At 42.9% G+C, this 16,694-nt stretch overlaps 1 protein-coding gene and 1 long non-coding RNA gene across 2 annotated transcripts in view; one reads left to right on the forward strand and one right to left on the reverse strand.

Moving 5' to 3' along the window:
- Nucleotides 1-408: 408 nt before the first annotated feature.
- On the reverse strand, nt 409-4,924 carry LOC114150395 (uncharacterized). Its single transcript, XR_003596738.1, has 3 exons — nt 4,788-4,924; nt 2,900-3,449; nt 409-579 (listed from the first exon to the last, which is right to left on the reverse strand). It is a non-coding gene; the product is annotated as an uncharacterized LOC114150395 (long non-coding RNA).
- Nucleotides 4,794-16,694, forward strand: part of arhgap39 (Rho GTPase activating protein 39) — a 103,527-nt gene continuing 91,626 nt past the window's right edge. Inside the window, exon 1 of the mRNA XM_028026746.1 lies at nt 4,794-4,918. Coding sequence (XP_027882547.1) covers nt 4,908-4,918 — 11 coding nt within the window. The 5' untranslated portion in view covers nt 4,794-4,907. The remainder of the gene's footprint in view (nt 4,919-16,694) is intronic.

Raw genomic sequence — 16,694 nt, forward strand, 5'->3', positions numbered from 1 at the left:
TAAATATAAATATAAAATATAAAGTGCAGGACTGACAGTAAAATAAAAGTTACTTAGCTCTGTACATGTGCAAGGTATAAAGTGGAGACCAGTTTTTAAGTGCAGTCCAGTTAAGAGTTCAGCAGTCTGATGGCAAGTGGGAAAAAGCTGTTTCGGAACCTGATGGACCTGCACCGGATGCTGCGGAACCTCTTTCCAGAGGGCAGCAGGGAGAACAGTCCATGGTGGGGGTGTGAGGGGTCACTGATGATGTTTCGGCCTCGGGACACGCAGCGCTGGGATGAAATGTCCTGAATGGAGGGAAGGGGGGCCCCGATGATCCTCTCTGCTGTCCGCACCACTCTCCTCACGTTCTTCCAGTCGGAGGCGCTGCAGCCTCCATACCACACAGAGAGGCAGCTGGTCAGAATGCTCTCTATGGTGCTTCTGTAGAACGTCTTGAGGATGGGCGGGGGCAGGTGTGCTCTTCTCATCCTCCGCAAGAAATACAAGCGTTTCTGTGCCCTCTTGACCAGAGACGTGGTGTTCACAGTCCTGGTATTAAGCCCTGGGCCTGCACCATGAAGTAGTATGTATTGGCTGTTGGAAAGACCAAATATGTGTGTTAATAAATATATCGGAAATGTATACTTAATTCACTATTTATACTTATTGTATATTTTATCCCATACTTACTGACACCCATAGAAAGAAGTACATTTATTGATGAAATATAATGTTGCTCTAAAACACAGGTGTCAAACTCCAGTCCTCAAGGGCCGCTGTCCTGCAGTTTTTAGATGTGCCACAGGTACAAAACACTGAAATGAAATGGCTTAATTACCTCCTCCTTGTGTAGATCAGTTCTCCAGAGCCTTGCTAATGACCTAATTATTCTATTCAGGTGTGGTGCAGCAGAGGCACATCTAAAGGTTGCAGGACACCGGCCCTTGAGGACTGGAGTTTGACACCCCTGCTCTAAAAGAATCAACCTCAAATTAGACTTCATTTGTTCAGTAGAGGAAGAATCTCACATTAAGAACAGCAAGCAAAAAGATTGGCTGTTGGAGGTATCAAGTTTTCATAAAACCTATTTTATGAAAATGCTACACTACAATATAGTGTAGCTTTTGGCAATATAGCTACACTATGTTGCCAAAAGTATTTGCTCACCTCCCTTGACTCACATAAGGGTTTAAGTGACATTCCATCCCTAACCCATATGTCAATATGACGTTGGTCCACCCTTTGCAGCTAGAACATCTTCAACTCTTCTGGGATGAACAACAAAGTTTAGGAGAGTTTATGGAGATTTTTGTCCATTCTTCCAGAAGTGCATTTGTGAGGTCACGTACTGATGTTGGACGTGACCAACATCAGTATGTCAGAACATTCATCCCAAAGGTCTTCTATTGGGTTGAGGTCAGGACTCTGTGCAGGCCAGTCACGTTCATCCACACCAGACTCTCTATCCATGTCTTTCTGGACATTTCTTTGTGCACTGGTGCATAGTCATAGTGGAAGAGGAAGAGGCCAGATCCAAACTGTTCCCACAAAGGTGGGAGTATAGAAATGTCCAAAATGTCTTGGTATGCTGAAGCATTCAGAGTTCCTTTCACTGAACTAAGGGACCAAGCCCAGCTCCTGAAAAACAACTCCACACCATAATCTTCCTTCCACCAAACCTTACATTAATACAATGCAGTCGGACAAGTACCGTAAGTGTCAGTTTACAAGGCCTACCACTTTGTGGCTGAGTTGTTCTTGTTCCCAAACACTTCTATTTGTTGCACAGGTGGCATTATATCACAGTTCCTCCCTGGAATTCACTGAGCTCCTGAGAACGACTCATAGTTTCACAAATGTTTATAAAAACAGTCTGCATGCCTAGGTGCTTCATTTTATACACCTGTGGCCATGAAAGTGATTGGAACACCTGATTCTGATCACTTGGATAGGTGAACAAATACTTTTGGCAATATAGTGTACATGTGCAGAATGCTTCCTTTCACTCTCCTTGGAACAGTCTACACAATAAAATGATGTTCTTCCCTAAATAAATTATGTATTTTCTAAGATTCCAGTAAAATCTCACTGTGTCATGCTGAGACTCCAGTTCTGGAACAATTACGGTCACAAAGGAATGGTTTGAAAAGGCTTATTTGGGATGAAGAACAGGATTAAGAAATTGCACATGGGGAAGTAATGGTCCAGGGAAAAAGGGAAGTTGATTATTTTTTTATATTTGAGAGGTTCATGTTTGATTTTCAGATGATAATGCAGTTTGGGAAGAAGATGGAGCTCCAGCAGTAGGTCAGTTCCACAGAGGCACTGATTGGCTGGGAGGAGGTGAGCAGTTTGCTTGGTGGTTATATGTCTGTATTTATTTCCAAGATGACAAGACATTTGGCCACATCATCGCAAAAATGGTTCACTAGATTCAAACTCTACCTTTTTCCATGGCCGTCTTGATCCAGTTTATTTTTCTTAACATGAATTCTCATCAAGAATTCTCAATGAATGCAGAAGCTGGCAATTAATCAAACCAGTGGAGATAAACAGATTGTGTTGAATTGATGCTGCAGAAACAGGAACCATTAAATAATTAAATACACATTTAATTTATCGGCTGTTGTGTTTGCATGTTAATGATTTAATCATGTATTTAATAAATTGTCAATTAAGTAAATCATTTAAACATATAATTAAACATTTAATTTATTTCGTGTTACATTTAATTATTTAAGTGTGTATTCGTTTATTTAATTTTGTCCTTTTCAACTCTCCATACTGTAAAGTTGCACAATGCAACCGAAGTTTTACTTTATTTCCAGACACCCTGTTTCTGTTTTTGAACCATGCAGTGCTGCTGTTTGCTGCCGATAAGACCATGTAGCTTGGACAGATGTTAACTACTAACCTGTTCCTGGGGCCACATAAATAAAGTAAAGACAGGTGGTGGACATAGAGAAGAGAAATATGACGACCAAAAATGATCGGTTGGAAATCCGCAGCAGGCTCTTTAAATTAAACATTTTGGCTTCAGCTTGCTTCTCTTTCGCAGACCTTGCACTGCAATTGAAAACTATAGGGAATCACAGTATCATCCAGCTCGGTGGTGGTAAAAACTTGAATCATGAAGCGCAACTCAGCCCAAAAGACAGGCTAAGGTAAATAATGCTCAATTATTCCCAGGATATTTTTAACTGGAAAAAGCATGTCTGGACTATTTCCATCAAGCGAACATAGCTGCAGAACGCACAACATCCGAGCAATGCCAGAAAGGGATCCATCCACCGACTGTACCGGACGAGCCTTCCATGGCTGCAGTATTTCCAGCAAAGATTAAGATCAGTGTTTGCAGATGCAGGTCCGCTTCTCTGTCCTCACTGCGGCTGGATGAAGCGATGTTTCCAAACGGAATCATTAGGAAAGCAGCCTCCCCATGGATCCACTCCAGGAAGCATGATCTAGAGAAGAGGCCGGACAAATCAGGTAGTCTAAAGACTGGTCATATTTAATTGTGTCCGCTGTCTGCTCGCAATGCTGGAATTGTTTGCGGGGGATGTAAACCCTTCCCTCTCGCCGTGGTCTCCATGGGAACCAGTTAGCCTGACCAGATGTTAACCTCCACCCTTTTGCCCCGTAATCACTGCTTCTAAGTATTTCTAACTTGATTTAAAACACTAAATTCATCTGTTGTTCTCTTGGCAAATTTAACATGAGAGAGTCCAGTAATTAAATGAGACGGTTAATAGATATGAAAGTTAAATAAATAATATAAAGAAGTTATCTATTTATGTTGTATGCTGAGACATCTGCATAGTACATCACTTTTATCACGTTTATTAAAACTTTCACAGCAGGGATCTGGTTGCTTCGTCTCATTCATTTAAAAACATCAAACCAATCAACCCCAACGTTACAGGGTCGGAGGACTGTAGCCCTTGTATATGATGAGCAGGTAAAATGGTCGTCCGATCATTTTAATTTTTAATTACTACAGATAGATTCTCTGACACGGGTGGTGAGAACAGCACAAGGTATTGTGGGATGCCCCCTCCCAGACCTGGACTCCATTTACACAGATCGGGTCAAGAAGAGAGCTGGATCCATAGCGATGGATTCCAGCCACCCGGGCCACAGACTGTTTGTGCCGCTGCCATCAGGCAAGCGGTACAGGAATATACGGACTACAACAAATAGACTGAGAAACAGTTTCTTCCCCACAGCCGTCAGAGCCATTACTCCCTGCTGCCCCCCCCTCCCACACATATCATAACCTCGCAGTCATACATACATATCCCCCACCCCCACACAGCCATATTGTTCTGCACTTTGCACTGTCACATTATCTGTACTTTGCCATAATTGGACCTGCTGCTACTTCTTTGGTGTGGTTGAGTGCCTTTAGTTAATTTAGTTGTATATATTGTTATTATTATTATTGTGTGTTTGCTTATTTATACTGTATATATTTGACCTTTTGCACGGGAGCTGCAATGGAAATTTCGTTGAATTCTGTTCAATGACAATAAATGCTATCTATCTATCTAGTAATATCCCACCATATCCAGATGGTGGGATATTACTACATTTACACTACAAGTTTGACCGAACAATTTTATTGCTCATATTCACGTTAAAATGGTAAAAATTGTAGATTTTTATAGGTTAACCGAATTTACTAAAGATAAAAATACAAAAAAAAGTTTAATCTCCTATGACACACTAGTCTCATGTCTATGAAAATTGGTCATTAGAAAAGCTCTTACTTTGAAAGTAACCAATGGATGTTGCGTACTTACCGCCGTTGCCTTGACACTAGTCTAGGAGAAGTGATTCCGTGACTGCGGCTACCGCAATTTCACCAACATGGAGGGCATTTTGTATGTTCTTGCTGATTAATTTTAGGAGCCGGTGGGAAAATGGCAGAGAGGTGAGTGTGTCCACGCGCGTGCAGATCAAAGGGAAAATCGCGAGCCTGGGCACCACGACGCCGCGGCTCGCGGCAGTCTCCGAGCACCCTGACTGTATCTTCTTGATTGAATCTCCAAGCCGATGCTTTCCGTCGTGAATTATTATTATTATTATTTATTTTATTTTTTTTTTTAAAACGATCGTATGTGTTAATTCGGGGCCGTTTCATTGCTTCAGGCTGCGTGGCTGCTGTTGGTCTGGGCTTTTATCGAGTGGGATGGCGGGGTAATGATGCCGAGGCACCTGTCGGTACGAGCTCTGCCTGCTTCTCTAACCTGATGCTAGCAGCGACTGAACCGAGCCTCTGGCTCCTCCAGGGCTGACGCGAGGAGGACCATTATCTTGGTCCTCCTCACAGCATCCCTCGTACTCATGATGGAGGGAGGCGCCTCCCATGGAGGAGCGCAGGGTATAAAGCAGCTGCCTGAAACTGCTCTGTGGGTGTCTGGGTACTGTCTGTCGATCTTTTGCACACACAGAAGCGGGGCGTTTTTGTTTTTACTGAAGTCATGTCATCATAACATGTGAAAAATTGGTATCACCAGGATTGATAAAGCATCATGAAGGAATGTTGTAAAGTTAACCATGATACTCCGGGGGTTCAGACCGGTGACAAACGGATTACCATGTGGCTTGTAATCATGTTAAACATCATGGACACCTAAGAGTAGGGGGTGGCTCAGATCTCTGTCTCATCATTAGACAATGGCCGTTTCCTCAGTGCACAAGATCACAGTTCTCTGTTAAGAATTGATGGCTAGTAAATGACTGCTTCCTTATGGAAATCACTGCTGCAGGTGGGCTGTGGACTATTATGCTAATGCAACCATGTTTGTCAGAGAGCTGAGCAGCGAGTCCCATTCTTGATTCGCTCATGTGTGAATCATCACTCTCAGGTGCAGTACAACATTTGCTGGAGAGCCAGTTGGACCTTGAAGGATCTTTTGACATTTATGTAACTATGTGGGGAAACATATATAATCTTAGCAAGTTACTGACACACAATTTAACTCCCCTTCTGTACAAGTTAATATTAAGTGTGGTGGTTTGAGCAGAAATTGCTTTGATGGTGACAAATCACCAATGGAACAAAGTGCTAACTATACAGGTATATTCACACGATCAAAGCCTATTGCAACCTGGATCCTTGTTATGGGTTCTGTTGTGTTTTTCTGGATCGGAATCCAGTTTTCTTTAAGAAATGTCTAGTATTTTACTTACACAAACTAGTCGGTTTTATAAATTAATCGTAAATAAAATAGTTTGTCATAATTCTTATTTTTTCTGATGGAGCTCAATAAATACAGGGTTCCCCCCAGAAAACTTGCTGTCAGGGTGCCAAAGTGGTCCACTGTGTTTTTGTATTAAAAAATGTTAAGTAGGAAATGTAAAAATATTACTGGAAATGTTACGGGAAAACATTGCCAGTGAAATGTTGTTTAAACTCACAATTTGTCTTAAAAACAACAAAATCAAAAAATACAATTAAAATGAATATTACTTATTTGCACCTCTGTCAAGTCAGTGGCTCCATAAGGCCCCCCAGGACTTCAGGGGCCCATAATGCTAATATTTTAATACAGACCACAGATACATAAATGTAACATTTGTTTATTGAGTGCAACATTTGTTAATTGAGATGATCAATGCTGCTAAATTTGATTTAATGGTTTCAGCATACATAAATTAAAAGATTTTTAATTGTTTAACATTTGAATGTAAAACTTTAAGGAGCTGGCAAGTTTAGTTTGTAAAAGTACAAAGAACAATAGACCATTTTCACATAACGTCAGACAATGGCGGTTATGAGTCGATGCAGTGTAGCTTTAGTTCCGGTGTGTGGAGTTTATCCAGTTTCTGGACTCTAAAGCATCTGCCACAAGTACGATTTGAAGATATATCACCATTTGCAAACAAATTTTCTTCAGCAACATATTCTAAACTGGACAAATACTTCTCTGAATGATACCTGTTTGACTATGAAGGTACGTGTTTTGGTTTTTTCTAGCTGTTAGTTGATATGCTAGGATAGCAATAGTAATTTGTTAGCTGGCTAACATTATCTGTTTTGGAAATAGAACATATTTAGGCTCTAATCTTTATCAGATTCTTATAGTACAGACTGGGGTTGCCACCTGTCACGTACAATGCATGATCGTAAATATTCCGTATTACTCCCTCCCCTCCCCACGTCTTAGGCTAGTTTCACCACCAGTTAAGTAGCGACATTACCCCTAGTCTCAAGTCCAAAACTTGACAGTTATGCCACATACCCGCTACTCCACCATGTTCTGAGAAGTCAAACTCAAGTAGGAAGACGCTCATCCCATGTTACAGGGTTAAGTTTCTTTAACTTTTTTTTGCTGCTGTTGTAGACTTGGAAGTAGAAAATTGATGACAACATAGGAATAACATTTTTTTATATCCCTTTTAACAGGTTACACTTGATTCTGCTGTGGTGCCTGTGGAAATGAAGTGCATGTCATGTTTGTGCTCAGCTGGGAAAGCCCTGTGGATCACATGGTGGGACTTCTGTTTCTAACTACTCACTACAGTCTACCATTGCCTCTGTCCTGCACCGGTTCACTGCAGACTGGCACCCGCCAAGGACACTACATGGATGTCTTCTTAAGTTGTAAATCCTGAGTGCATAATGTTGAAATAAAATTGATATGCCTTTTCTAAATACATTTTCTCTATTAATCACCTAAATTGTTAACTGTGATAATTATGGTTGTGTAATATATATATATATATAAATATATATATATATATATATATATATATATATATTTATATATGTAAAATTATTACATAGATGTTTGCAAGAAATTGCCACACACCTTATTTTTTTGTTCCACAATGGAAGCTTTAATTTTAGCATTTCGTCTCCTCCACTTTCTTTGTTGCCAGATGTGTAAAATTTACAAAAAGATCCAATCTGAATGTAAAAGTTGCACATATACAGATTACTCAAGAGAAGCTATTTACAATAGTATTTACAAAACTCTACACAACATTGATTCATTTATAAATATAAATATACATATGTATAATATTATAACAGTGATAGCATAGTTACTTTGAAAAGTAACTTTAATCGGATTACTCATTATTCCTTGAAAAAGCAACTTAGATTACTGACTACTTGATTTGGAAAGTAACTAAGTTACATTAAGAGTAACTTTTAGTTACTTTCAGCAGCTGCTAACAACAACGCTGTGAAAATTACATTGATCTTTGCCAATACTTAATTGTAAGTTATTTTATAATGTTAACATCAACAATGTGTTTCCACTTATAAGGTTGAACTGAAGGGGAAATGTTTTAATGGTTACAGTACAACAAAAACACTGTGAGTAATTTGTGTGTGTTTTTGTGTGGTCCACTGTTGTGTGGAAAACTCTAAGAAGGATTTTAAAGCACCCATGTATCCCCCCAGCCTCCAGGTTCTGCGTTACGGCCCTGCGTTTGGTGTCAGAGCTCCTCCTGCAGCTCCACAACTCGGATGGCTGCACAGATTTGTGACACTTATCTTAATATTAATAATTATAATGTTATAAGTTGCCAATATAATTATTGGCAACTACGGACATGTTTATTCGTGGCTGTTTTCACGTTTATTGCGCTGTTCAAATTTGTCTCGATGTTTGCAGTTTACTGCGAAGCTCGACGTCATTCAGAGGTAATATATTAACTTGACATCAACAAAGACACAGCGGGGCGGATCATCCGGGAAATGATGGACAGGGAGAGCCTGACTAAAACTACCTTAATGAAGGAACCAATTCTGGGATTTATTACGAGTCTCTGTTTATTTCCAAGCCCAAATGAGCAACTTCACTTTCAAAAACGAGCCCAAAAAGGCGCAACCCGCCACTCATTAAATTTGCGAGCGACTTAAAAAAAAAAAAAAAAAAAAAAAGCCGAAAGCCGCTTATAATAATCGGACTTGGCGACAGAAACTCAAAATAGTTCCAGTTTTTCCACCAACAAAATGCGCATCTCCCTCCATTGTTTACATTTCTGTCGCATAGAGACGTCGGTCACTCGACATGAGGAAAAGGAAAATACGATTAAATAACAAAAGAAAATAGTAACGCACAGTAACGCAAAGTGGTTTCGATAAGTAACTGTAGTCTGACTACTGGATTTGAAATAGCAACGCATTAGATTACTCGTTACTGAAAAAAGTGGCCCGACGTCACTGTATATAAAATTATAACACAGCTGCTTTTGTAGTAATGAGTGTTCATCCAAGAAGTGTGACTTGCAGGAGCATGGAGGCTCTGTACTGGTTTGTCTCCTTTTAAATCAAGAGGCCCATGATAATTTGACATTAGGCAGCAAATGTCCCACAGCTAATTGACTGAACCTACAATGGACAGAGGAATAAGACCATCCCAGATATGGTAGGTTGTTAGGTAGGCTACTGTTGAGAAAGATGGACACAACAAAACAAAAAGAGAAATTATGAATCACATCAGAACATGTAAAATATTTGACAGATAGCGCTTAAATCAATATTTAAAATGCTTTTCTTAACAACAGTGTTGAAAGATGTCAGTGATTTTACATTAATAGAGAAAGTGAAACTTTTAACATTATAGCACTAACAGGCAGCAGTGTATATTTTACCTAACTGTGGCTAAAGCTCCTGCTAGCTGGCTTACTCTCTGATCGGAGGCTGTTTCTTTTATACACAGTTAGAGAATGGTGAATTGACAATGACTAATAATGGCTATCTAACACGCAAATGTTTTATTAAAGTTAATACAGAAAGTGAACCTCTAACGTTACAGCACTGACAAACAGCGGTGTATATTTTTCCTAACTGTGGCTAAAGCTGCTGCTAGCTGGCTTACTTTCCGATCTGAGACTGTTTCCTGTTTCCTTTATTTACTATTGGAGAATGGTTAATTTGACAATGACTGATAATGGCTATCTAACACTTAAATACTGTTGTTATTAACCTTACCATTAATTATAGCCTTAAGATAATGAGTATCCGTGAATTTTTCAGTCAGGTTTCCTGAGACAAAATCACACGAGAAGTAAAGATACACGGCCATTGTCTGATGTAACTGTGAAAAGGGTCTATTGTCATAGTCAGATTGTTTTGTTGCCATAGCTACAATCTGATGCTGTCAGTTTAATCTTTTTTTTTTTTTTTTACCCCTCCAGGGGGTCTTTTTGTGGGCTCTAGTGTCCCTTATATGACAGTGGGCTGACAGGAAACAGGGAAGGAGAAGGGGGAAGACATGCGGCAAATGTCATCGGGTCCAGGAGTCGAACCGCGATGGCCGCGTCGAGGACTGAAGGCCTCCAAATACGGGTCGCGCTAACCCCTACGCCACCACGGCACGCCCCATCAGTTTAATCTTTGAGTTTGACATCTGTTCACAAATACATCTCAGTAAACTACAATTATAACTGATTACATTTTAGGTTGACCAATAAAAACTACTCAGTAAACACATAAAAAACAGTCTGATACTGTTACGGCAAATCAAACGTTAGTGCAATTACAATATATATCCACTTCCGCACCATTGATTCGTTCATGTTAAATTCTCTGCTGCTGCTCTGTTCCCGTGTTCTACTGCGTGACTGATCGCCTTGAGCTTAAACTCTGTGTCGTAAGCGTGCCTCTTCATAGGAGCCATTTGGGGGTTTTTACACAAAACCCAGCGTGCACCACGCGCTTCTTCTTCTACGGGGGAAAATGAAGTCGGCGGCTGCTTACCGTAGTTGCGAGACCTGTTGTGGCTCAATATTGGTCCATATATAAGGTGCACTGGATTATAAGGCGCACTCTCGGCTTTTGAGAAAATTGAAGGTTTTTGGGTGCGTCTTATAGTGTGGAAAATACAGTAACTTAAAATTACTATTTGTGATAGACATAGACAGAGTTTATTGTCATTCAATTTTACTTTTAAAAATGTACAAATTGAAAGAAATTTTGGTGCAATACATAAATAAATAAATAATATTAAAAGTATCAATGTAAATATATATAAAGATTAAACTAATGGTAGTTTAGCATCCTTATGACATGAGGGATGAAACTGGTTGTTCTGCATTTGAAGCTGCTGAATTTTTTTCCAGAGAGCAGCAGGGAGAACTAACCATGGTGGATGTAGAAGGGCTCTTTTGTAATTGGCCACAAAACCACTACCAGCGGTGAAAACCACTACCTGCGATGTCAAAGATGGGCAAGCAAAATTGATGAAGGAAATAACGCAGGGGTCTCAAACTCCAGTCCTCAAGGGCTGCAATCCTGCAACTTTTAGATGTGCCTCTGCTGCACCACACCTGAATAGAATAATTAGGTCATTAGCAAGGCTGGGAGAACTGATCTACACAAAGAGGAGGCAATTAAGCCATTTCATTCCAGTATTTTGTACCTGTGGCACATCTAAAATCTGCGGCCCTCGAGGACTGGAGTTTGAGACCCCTGAAACGGGTGGTCAAACAGGAAAGTGGGTAATGAGAGAAGGGAAGACATGTGGCAAAGGCCATCAAGATGGAACTCGAACCTTTGACAGCCATGTCGAGGACTAAGGCCTCCATACGTGGGTTGTGTGTTACCCCTGCGCCACCACAGTACCACATTGTGATTTCTACATTCTTATCAATTTCAACGTGTTCCCGTTCAAACTAAAAAGCTTAACGTTACTCATTGCTGTTTTAATTGGACAGAACTAGCACTATAACACCAGGGTGCCAGGCTCTCTTTACCCACGTCACCAGGCTAAGCATTGCTTTTGTTGTTGTTTTTATAAAAAAAAAAATAATAACAATAATCATAAAATCTTTTAAATAAGCTGGATGGCAAGCTTCTCTGCTGCAGCGCTGAGTCTTTTACTGGCAGGGCAGAGTTATTCCTGAAAGATGGGTTTATAGTTTTTATAGTTGATGCATTGAACAGGGAGCACACACCAATCACATCACTGGCACCTCTGCGTATTGGCCGCCTCTGAAGTTTACCTCGGCATGGATAGCTTGTGCCTGCTTTCACTCAAACTGGACTAGGGCTGAAACGATTCCTCGAATGATTCAAGTACCTCGATTATTAAAATTCCTCGAGGAAAATTTACCTGCCTCGAAACTTCGTTAATTTATGTTCTATTATTTAGCGCACCCTGTTCTGACCGGAAGCTTATTTGTGTAACGCATAGCTCTGACTTCCTGAGTTGTTGGTGAAAGCTAAGTGTTAGAGGCATAACGGATTTCATTGATTTATGATAATGCCCAGGTTTTCATCGTTTTTGGGGGACCAATAAGTATTCTTAAAATGACGGGAGCGATGCCTGGAGAATGGCAGCCTTTCTCCTCTTGGAGCTGCTGGTTCAGAGCGAACGGCGGGAAAAGCTCTGCAGGTGTATTTATACAGATGAGCGAATAGACTGAACACAGCGAGCGGCTGAGCAGTTGATGCTTACAGTGTAAATGTAGCTTTACGGACGAACCGCACAACAAATTTCATCTCATCCCGGTCTCAACAAACGGTTGGCGAAAATCATTGCGGCGATACAGGGCTGGTAGATGAGTTTCTGAGTGTGACGAACGAAGGTGCCGTAAATATCCCTTAATTACTTTCGGGCCCGGACTTACGTTTGTCTGTTCCCTGGTCTATTTCCTCCCCTCTTACGTTCGTTTGTTCGCCTGCTCCTCTCCCCCCTACCACCACCCCAATCCCCGAAACTCCAGGCGACATTTCCCATATTCTCAAACCCAATGTCATGTTTGGCTCTACTTTCTTTGCCCACATGCAGAACACGACAGGAGGACAGATGATCAGATAAAGATTATTTATTTGAAAACAGAAGAATGTGTTTGCAGGAGGGGATGGGACTCCCAGGAAGTGGCTCACGGGTCTGATGACGCACTAAGAAGGCAGCAGATGGCGAGTTTTGGTTAATGGGAATTGGGAGCTTCGGAGAAAAGGAGCGATCTTACTTGTGCTGAGGAAGGTTACGAGCTGGGGGGTGCGGGGAGGCTTCCCTGCTGCAGGATCGGGGTAGATCTCCTAGTGGGTCTTTCGACGGTTCCAGGATCCAGAGGGGGAGAGGCTGCGGCGGAGGGCGGACAGGTAAGTTCTAGTGGAAAAGGTTCTCGGTAGGGACTCAGCATCTCGAGGGCTTCACCTGAAAGTGAATAAGCAACAGATGGTTTACTCGGGAGAAAACTCAGACAGACTCTAGCAAGCTTATGCTCGGTGGCTCTGGCTACCATTGCAGGTTAACACTCAGGCGTTGAATGAGTGGCGGTCAGCTCCTCTTGAACCGCCGAGCAGATGGATGATGAGCAACCGGGATGGCAGCCTCTGGCACCCTCGAGTGGGTGAAAAAAAGAACCCAACCCATGAATAAACGGAAACAAAAACCCCAGTACCTAACAGTACCCCCCCTCAACGGTCGCCACCTGGCGGCCTAAATGAGCCGGATGGGAGCGAACTACGGTGGTCCCTGATAAGGGACGGGTCCAAAATAAAGGAACTGGGAACCCAGGAACGAACCTCCGGTCCGTAGCCCTCCCAGTCGACGAGGTACTGCCAACCACGACCTCGCCGAAGGGAGTCCACGATCCAGTGGACAGAATAGGCCGTATGGCCATCAATGTCAAGGGCGGGAGGAAGGGGCTCAGACGGAGGGCATAAAGTGCTGGTCAGGACGGGCTTGATTCGAGAGACGTGGAACGTGGGGTTAATGCACAGTTAGGCGGAGGCGGACTGCGGCGGGGTTAATAACAGACTCAATTTTGAAAGGACCTAAGAACTTGGGAGACAGCTACTTGGACATAGATTTGAGCGGTATATCTCGTGACGACAACCATGGCTGTGCGGTTGAGTGCGTGAACCGTCTCCCACCAGATCTTGTGACAACGGCAGATGTGGTGTTGCACAGATGTAACAGCAATGTCACCTTCTTCAGCTGACAACAACGGTGGTTGATAACCTATGGAGACTTCAAAGGGGGACCGACCCGGGGCTGCGGAAACATGAGAGTTATGAGCATATTCTACCCAAGGAACAAAGGTGCTCCAGTCGGCGGGGTTGGTGGATGTAAGGCAACGGAGAGAGGATTCCAGTTCCTGATTCATATGCTCAGTCTGGCCATTGGTCTGTGGGTGGAACCCAGATGTCAGGGCGACTTTGGCGTTAAGCGCCTGACAAAAACCTTTCCACACCTGTGAAGTAAACTGGGGTCCTCTGTCTGACAAGATTTCCAACGGAATGCCATGCACACAAAAAACATGTTTAACCAGTAGTTGAGCAGTGTGAAAAGCAGATGGTAGTTTACGGAGGGAAATTAAATGACAGGCCTTAAAAAAACGGTCAATTATGGTAAGGATAGTTGTCATACCTTTAGAAGGTGGAAGGCCAGTGATGAAATTGATGGAGATGTGTGACCATGGGCGCTTGGGGACAGGTAACGGTTGAAGAAGGCCGGAGAGAGGTCGGTGGGAGGATTTATGTCTAGAACAAATGGGGCACGCAGAAATGTAATCTTTAACATCTTTATGTATTAATGTCCACCAAAACTTCCGGTTGACAAGAGCGATGGTTCGGCTGATACCCTGGTGTGCAGAGAACTTAGATGAGTGAATCCAATGGAGAAAACGGGCCCTGACTGTAGATGGAACATACATTTTGTTCGGAGGACAGGACTCGGGAGTGGGCTCGGTTCGCTGGGCTTGTCATATTAGCTCTTCAATCTCCCAAGAAACTGAAGCTACTGCACAGCTAGGGGGAAGAATGGTGACAGGAACCTTGTCAGATTCATCTGGGGAGTGAATACGTGAGAGGGCATTGGGCTTAATATTACGGGAACCAGGACAGAAGGAAATGGTGAGATTGAACCAAGAGAAGAACAGGGATCAGCGTGACTGACGGGGGTTGAGTCGCTTAGCAGATTGGAGGTAAGCCAAGTTCTTATGATCCATCCAAACCAGCACGCGATGTTTGGCACCTCCAACCAGTGCCGCCACTCCTCTAAAGCCAACTTGATGGCCAACAGTTCTCTATCGCCCATGTCATAGTTTCGCTCCGAGGGAGAAAGCCTACAGGAGAAGAAGGCACAAGGGTGAGTTTTGCTGTCAGTGTTTGACACCTGTGATAAGATTGCTCCTACCCCTGTATCAGAGGCATATACCTCAACAATGAACTGTTTCTGCAGGTCAGGTTGAACGAGGACCGGTGCAGACGCGAACAGGGATTTGAGTTTCTTGAAGGCCGCATCTGCTTCTTGGGTCCAACAGAAACCGGACTTGGTCGATGTTAATGATGTTAGGGGTAAGGCAGTCTGACTGTAATTACGAATAAAACAACGATAGAAGTTTTCAAATCCCAGAAACCATTGGAGCTGCTTACGTGACTCCGGGGTGGGCCAATCCAGCACGGCTTTGATCTTCTCCTCCGTGGGTCTGACCTGCCCGCCCTCTAGGATATATCCAAGAAAGGAAACTGACTCTTTGTGGAACTCACATTTTTCTGCCTTTTGATTTCCAGGAGCCGCTGAAGGATGAGACGGACATGGCGACAGAGTTCCGAGAGGTTCTTAGAGAAAATGAGAATATCATCCAGGTTCACAAAAACAAAAACATTAATGAAATCTCTCAGGATGTCATTGACTAACGCTTGGAAGATTGCAGGGGCATTTGACAAACCAAAGGGCATGACCAAATACTCAAAGTGGCCTAACGGAGTCTTAAAGGCTGTTTTCCACTCGTCACCTTGACGAATGCGAAGTAGATGGTATGCGTTCCTTAAGTCGAGTTTGGAAAAAATGGTGGAGCCGTGGACTGGTTCAAATGCAGACGACAATAGGGGTAGTCTATATTTATTCTTAACGGTTATTTGATTTAAACCTCTATAATCAATACAGGGATGGAGAGAGTCGTCTTTTTTCCCCACAAAGAAAAATCCCGCCCCTAGAGGAGAGGAGGACGTGCGGATGATACCTGCGGCCAACGAATCCTTAATGTACTTCTCCATAGTCTCCCGTTCAGGTCGGGAGATGTTATAGAAGCAGCTGGATGGAAGGGTGCTCTGGGTAGGAGATCGATGGTGCAGTCACACGGACGGTGAGGTGGAAGCAAAAGAGCCTTGGATTTACTGAAAACAGGCACTAAGTCATGGTACTCGGAGGGAATTGTAGATAGGTCCTGAGGGTCTGCTTGTCCTGATTGCCCCGTGAGGGAACCTGGGGGTACTGCAGAGCGGAGACAGGATGCGTGACAGGAATTGGACCAAGACTCGATATGTTTGTCAGACCAGTTGATATGTGGGTTGTGATGTTGCAACCAGTTAAAACCGAGGATCACAGATGAGTTAGGGTGGGGGAGACAAAAAAAATCAACTCAATGTGGTTACCGGAAATGATGAGACGCAGCGGCTTGGTCTGGTGGGTGATCCAGGGAAGTGACCGTCCGTCAATAGCTGTGACGCAAAGCGGAACAGGCAACTGAACTGTCTCTAAGGACAGCTGGTGGACTACAGCTGTATCCACAAGATCTCGTTCGCACCCTGAGTCAATAAAAACAGACAGCAGGATAGACTGGCTGCCGATGGCAAGGGTAGCCGGTAGTAATAGTCGAGGAGTTTCTTTGTTAGGACGGGGTCCTCCGGCCTCCTCGTCATTACTGGTGGACCTGACGGTTTAAATAATCCGGGCAGGTGGCAATAAAGTGGCCCGGGGCACCGCAATAAAGACATAAACGGGAAACCATGC

The sequence above is a fragment of the Xiphophorus couchianus genome, chromosome 9 (assembly GCF_001444195.1).
Source record: "Xiphophorus couchianus chromosome 9, X_couchianus-1.0, whole genome shotgun sequence".
Taxonomy (NCBI): Eukaryota; Metazoa; Chordata; class Actinopteri; order Cyprinodontiformes; family Poeciliidae; genus Xiphophorus; species Xiphophorus couchianus.